We start from the raw sequence: 6,167 nt of genomic DNA on the forward strand, positions 1-6,167 counted from the left end.
ACCCAGAACGGGGGTAGCAGCCATCAGCCCCGTACCCAGAACGGGGGCAGCAGCCATCAGCCCCGTACCCAGCGCTGCTCCCTTTCTCTGCATTTCTTATCTTTTTTTCTCTTTCTCTTTCTTTCTTTCTTTCTCTTTCTTTCTCTCTCTCTCTCTCTCTCTCTCTCTCTCTCTCTCTCTCTCTTTCTTTCTTTCTTTCTGGTTTTGGTTTTTTTCGAGACAGGGTTTCTCTGTGTACCCTGGCTGTTCTGGAACTCACTCTCTACGGAGCTCCTCCTGCCTCTGCCTCTCCGGAGTGCTGGTATTAAAGGTGTGAGTCACCGCCTCCCAGCTTGTGTTTCTTACCTGGGAAAGAAATCTTTCCCAAAGGTTACAAAGGTCAAAACCTAACCTTTGTGGTAAGCATCGTGAACCAAAACCATCCTCGCCGGCCACACCAAGCAAGGAGTCAAGTGAAGAAAAGGGCTGCCACAACCTAGATCTAGAAAGAGGTATCACAAATTTTCAAAGAGAGGAACAATATCCACTTTATTGAGAAATATTCCCTTAAATAATACGGATTCTACTCCATTGTTTACTGAAACACCTTTCTCCTTGCAATCAGTTGAAACAATGCTGGTTATGTTCAACATAATTGGAGATATCTTTGGCATTTTCTTCCCGTAGCTTCGTAACTTGTAGAACACTTTGTACAAAAAAATGTAGGTTTACAGAAAAATATGAATATAGATTACTTATTAATCCCAAAATGTAGTAAATGACATAGCAAAAACTTTATCAAATCCATGTCCTACCCAAATGGGACAGATCTGTGGTACACAATCTCTGTGTGCAGCTGCAGCACTTTTATAAATTGACCTTTGACATGAAAAGGTTTACAAAAAGCCCCTCTTGTAATACCAGTGATGCTAGCCTATCTGACTATCATTGTCTCTGAGATTTCCTTGAATATGTATTCACTACACACATTTTATCAGCCATACAAAAGCAGTGACAGAAAAAGTTGCACAGCAATCATGATAAAGGTAACATCCATAATTTCATATTATCAACAGTAGAGCAGAATACTAATTTTTCCCTTTGCACACACAAGTCCAGAACAAGAGCTTCATGCACATCCACACACGAGTGTCAGTCACACCACACCGGTGGCACAGGCATTCCACACGAAAGCAGCATCGTTACCAGGAGAGATGGAGACTTTGTTTCTTGAGTCTAGAATGGTCTCTGTCTTCCAGACTTTCCTAGAGAGCCAGCTCTCTTCACTTTGTAATTTTTAGGCAGGGTCTCATTAGTTCCAGGCTGGCCTTGAACTCATTCTGTAGCCCAGGTGGGCCTTGAGCTTGTGATCCTCCTGCCTCAGACTCTTGAGTTGCTGGATGACACGCCTGTGCCCCCAATTCCAGGCTCTAAGAGATTTTGCAGCCATTTCTGGTACAGTTTCTGGGTGGGCTCTGGGGTGCGCGGCTGGTCCTGGCTTTGCAGAAGCTGCTCCTCTTGTGGCTGGAGCTGGCAGTTAAGGAGTAGGAACGGCCATGCATCATCCTGGCGTTCAGGCCATTGGCCATAGAGAATGACTTAAGGTGGCTTCTTAAGGCAACAGGGAGCGGGAGCTTGTCTACCAGGTGCACAGGTGTGCAGGACACCACAGCACGGCAGCAGAGGTCTTGCAAACTCAGTACTTGATAAAAGAAAAGAGAACCACTTACGTTATGGTTTCCATAATGAGGGATGTTTGCAAGGGGAAGCCCCAAATCTGATTGCCTCCCCCCAAGAACTGGGAACCTCAACCAAGAGGCTGTGTCACTGATGAATGTAGCAAACCCTGTTCTGCCTCCACCTTTGCCCATGTACAGACCACAAAAAAGAAAAAAATCTTCCCATGAGTTTTCTTCCAAAGTCGCAATGATTACTCCTTTTAAATACATTTGCTTTAAAAAAGTGAACATTTTATTTATGTATTTGTTTGTCTAATTAACTAATTGTGTGTGTGTATCTGTGTGTATGCACTTGTGTGTGCATGACACACCCTACACACGGAGGTCAAAGGCCCTCCATGGAGATTCCAGCGATCAAACTCAGGTTGGCAGCAGGTACCTTTCCCCACTCAGCCATCTTGGAGCCACTAAATGATTGGATTTTTGAGAATGAGCACAGAAGCCTTGAGAGAAGTCCTAGGAGGCAGACAGTCGTGCAGGGGGCTATAGAACCACCTCCCATCTGATGGGCTAAAGGAGACTTGGACTGGCCTCCCTAGCATACCCTTGCTTGGCCTCCAGAGACGGTCCATCCCATGCCGCAGCAGCACGATCCTGGCCAGCTCAGTGAAGGACTCTGTAATGTTGAAGTTGCACAGAGGGCTAACCTCAAAGAAGGTCACCCCCAGGCGCTCGGCGTAGGCCTGGGCCTGTTCTGTGGGCACCTGCCGCTTGAATGCCAAGTGCAGCCGGTTTCCCACCAAGATTTTAGGAACTCCAGGGGCATGCTAGAGCATGAGAAAGGCAAGGAAAACAGTTTGAGTGGTGTACCCTTACAAGTTCATGTCCACCCAGAACCTCAGTGGTACCCTGTTGCAAATACGGTCTTTGTGTACACAATAACTGAAGGTGAAGTCTTACTGAATTGCAGGGGTAAGGGAACTGTTCTAATGGCAGGTGCCCTCATAAGGGGAGGAGAGGACACAGGGGGCACGGGGAAATGCCATGTGACAAAGCAGAATGACTGCCTAGGGTAGCTGCAACCATCAGAAGTTGGGATAGGCAGGAAGAGTCTTGTCCTGGAGCTTTTGGAAGAACATGGCTCTGCCAATTTCTGTCCCCCAGGACTTGGAGGACATTAATGCTGTTTTAAAACACTCGACCTGTGGCCCTTTATTAGGAAAGCCACAAAGTCAGCATCAGCAAGCTTGGGGCTCATGCACCAAGTCTCAGCCAGCAGCTGGACAAGCAGCAGCTCCATCACTGCCCACTCACCCCTCCCTCCAGCCGGGAACCTGCATGCCTGAGTCGAGGCACGGCAGAGCCCAGCTTCCTGAACCTTAGGGTCCCTGGGTCTCACTGTTGGGCCCAGCTGTAAGGTGAAGCATTCTCCTTGTTGTTGAACCTCTGGCCAATGTCTCATATCATACCTCATCAATCTCCTTAATCCATCGGTTGATGCCATCGAAGGACCACCGGTTGGCAATGTCATAGACCAGGATCACACCCTGGGAGCGAAGCCACAAAGATCAGCACACAGAAGAACACAAGAGGCAAGCTTGGTCCAGAGACTTGTGGAGACAAAACTATTTTTAAAATTCAAGACAGTATCTCATTGTATAGATGAGGCTGGCCTGGAACTCACTGAGATCCACCTGCCTCTGTCTCCCCAGTGTCGGAATTAAAGTTATACACCACTTCGCCTGGTTCCTAACTAATCATTTTACATACTTTGACAAAAGCATGTAATTTTGATTCATCTATTCCTTATAGGAGTTATTGTTTCCTATGATGTTCCACACACTCACTGATAGATGCTTAAATAGTTGAGCTAGGGGCTGGAACTTATATCTATAAGCTTGTCTGGGGCATAGGATATGGGGATGTTGCCAACTAATGAAAATGCAAAGTGGACACATGGACATGCTTATACATAGATTAGAAGCTCAAATACAGCCGGGCGGTGGTGGCGCACACCTTTAATCCCAGCACTCGGGAGGCAGAGGCAGGTGGATCTCTGTGAGTTCGAGACCAGCCTGGTCTACAAGAGCTAGTTCCAGGACAGGCTCCAAAACCACAGAGAAACCCTGTCTCGAAAAATCACAAAAAAAAAAGCTCAAATACAGATAGTGACATGCATGTACACATGCATTCAGGCCCTCATGAGAATGTTTACCGATGGCATCTGGGATGCTGAAAAAACATAAGCCAGCAGATTATAGCACATGACCTGCATAAATTTATATATAGGCTTCACTTATCTTCTAGTTCAGCCATGAAGGAAGTGGCTGAGTAAGAATCCGTAAACGCTATTTTTCAAAATCAATTTGATCTCCAGTCCCGGAATGCGATTACCTGTGCACCTCTGGAGTACGAGCGGAATATGGTACAAAATCTCCCCTGCCCTGAGGTGTCCCTGGAAAAGACGTTGGAGACTGTTAGGAGGAACTGGTGTTTCTTCTTGATGCCCACCTTCTTAAACTTGGAGCCACAGCGAGTACCTTGTACAGTCTTTGTGCTGGTGGCCATGACCTGCCAATCCAAGACAAGGCCACCCCAAAGCCCTCTTGAATTTTCTGGAGAGATCTTGGCACTACATTCCCTATGGGGTGTGTGTGTGTGTCTGTGTCTATGTGTGTCTGTGTGAAGGTTGAGGACAATTTGTGGGAGCCTGTCCTCAATACTGAGGATCAAACTCAGCTCATCAGTCTTGGGGACAAGCACTATTACCCACTGAGCCATCTTGACAGCCCCATTTTTTTTTCTTTTCATTGTTTTTTTTAGATAGGGTTCCTCTGATGCTGTGGAGCCTGTCCTGAAATAGCTCTTGTAGACCAGGCTGGCCTCAAACTCACAGAGATCTGCCTGCCACTGCCTCCCGAGTGCTGGGATTAAAGGTGGGTGCCACCACCACCCGGCACCCTGAGTTGTTATTTGAGAAAGGGCATTACTCTATAGCCTCTGTCCCCTGAGCACTGAGATTTAAAAAGTGGACACCACCACATCTGACTGGTTGTTCTGAGACAGGGTTTCTTTATGTAACCCAGGCTTGACCCAAACTTGAAATGACCCTCTTGCTTTCCTGCTCCCAGCGATGAGATATGTGCCACCAAGCCTGTCTTTAATATCTTTTTAAAAAAGAGATTTGTTTGTTTTCATTAATGTGTACCTGTGTCTGTGTGAGATTTTGCACACTGGATGAATGCTGCAGAGACCAGAAGAGGGTGTCAGAGTCTCTGGACCTGGAGTTACTTGATAACCTTGAGCCACAGGTAGTGCTAGGAACCAAACCCAGGTTCTCTGGATGAGCAGCAAGTGCTCTTAACACTGACATATCTCTATGGCCCCTAATATGTACTTTAAAAGTCAAACTAGAACCAGGCTTGGGGACACACGCCTTCAATCCCTATATTCTAGAGGCAGAGACAGGCAGATCTCTAAGAGTTCAAGACCAGCCTGGTTTATACAGCAAGTTCCACCACCTGGGGCTACATAGTGAGACCCTATCTCAACAAAACAAAAAGTCAGACTAGAAACCTAGCAGGGGGTTTTAAGTTTATTCTCAGAGGCAGCAGAGTGGCATAGTGGAAGGGTGCTGGGCCCATAACATCCTCAGAAATTTAAGTAAACCTAACATAAATTTTAAAAGTTCTTTTAAGGTTAGGAATATAGCTTGGTGGCAGTATATTTCCCTCATGCAAGCAAGGCACTGGGTTCCATCTCTAGCACAGAATAATTTTTTTCGGTGATTACGCAAGATAGATCCTTTGATACCCAGTTGCTCCATAAGCAGATTCTCCGCAGATGATGACACACACCAGGAGTGTGGTTCTCAGGCCAGGCCAGCATGCCAAGAAACTACAGGAAGAAGGAAGGATGTTCCCAGAGTGGGTTAGGCCATGCACACTGCTGTAGACTCAGCATCTTTTTTTTCTTCATTTTTTTGAGACAGGGTTTCTTTGTGTAGCTTTGGAGCCTGTCATGGCAGTTGCTCTGTAGACCAGGCTGGCCTCAAACTCACAGAGACGCCCTTGTCTCTCTTTCCTGAGTGCTGGGATTAAACACATGCGACACCATCGCCTGGTTAAACTCAGCATCTTGAGACAGAGCCAGGGGACTAGAGGTGCAACCTCAGTATCTCCCCAAATGTTGTAGGGTATTATTTTAAGGTGTGTTACATTTGTTTATGCTTTGGAACATTTGTTTTTAACAATGTTAAGATTATTTTAAGATGTGTTGCTTTTGTTTATGCTGCATTTGTTTAACTCTGTGAACCTGTGATTCTTTGCCTGTCTAAAACACCTGATGGTCTAATAAAGAGCTGAATGGCCAGTATCAGGCAGGAAAAAGGATAGGCAGGGCTAACAGGCAGAGAGAATAAATAGGAGAAGAAATCTGGAAAGGAGGACATCACGGGTAAGTCACCCAGCTACACAGCAAGCCACTGAAAAAGAAGTAAAGAAAGGGGCC

At 46.2% G+C, this 6,167-nt stretch overlaps 1 protein-coding gene across 1 annotated transcript in view; it reads right to left on the reverse strand.

Moving 5' to 3' along the window:
* Positions 1 to 501: 501 nt before the first annotated feature.
* Positions 502 to 6,167, reverse strand: part of Rab40b (RAB40B, member RAS oncogene family) — a 32,131-nt gene continuing 26,465 nt past the window's right edge. Inside the window, exons 3-6 of the mRNA XM_005350917.2 lie at positions 4,053 to 4,113; positions 3,128 to 3,205; positions 2,263 to 2,485; positions 502 to 1,681 (exon numbers count right to left, since the gene is read on the reverse strand). Of these exons, the coding sequence (XP_005350974.1) occupies positions 1,410 to 1,681; positions 2,263 to 2,485; positions 3,128 to 3,205; positions 4,053 to 4,113 (634 nt within the window). The 3' untranslated portion in view covers positions 502 to 1,409. The remainder of the gene's footprint in view (positions 1,682 to 2,262; positions 2,486 to 3,127; positions 3,206 to 4,052; positions 4,114 to 6,167) is intronic.

Source organism: Microtus ochrogaster, chromosome 7, assembly GCF_000317375.1.
Source record: "Microtus ochrogaster isolate Prairie Vole_2 chromosome 7, MicOch1.0, whole genome shotgun sequence".
Taxonomy (NCBI): domain Eukaryota; kingdom Metazoa; phylum Chordata; class Mammalia; order Rodentia; family Cricetidae; genus Microtus; species Microtus ochrogaster.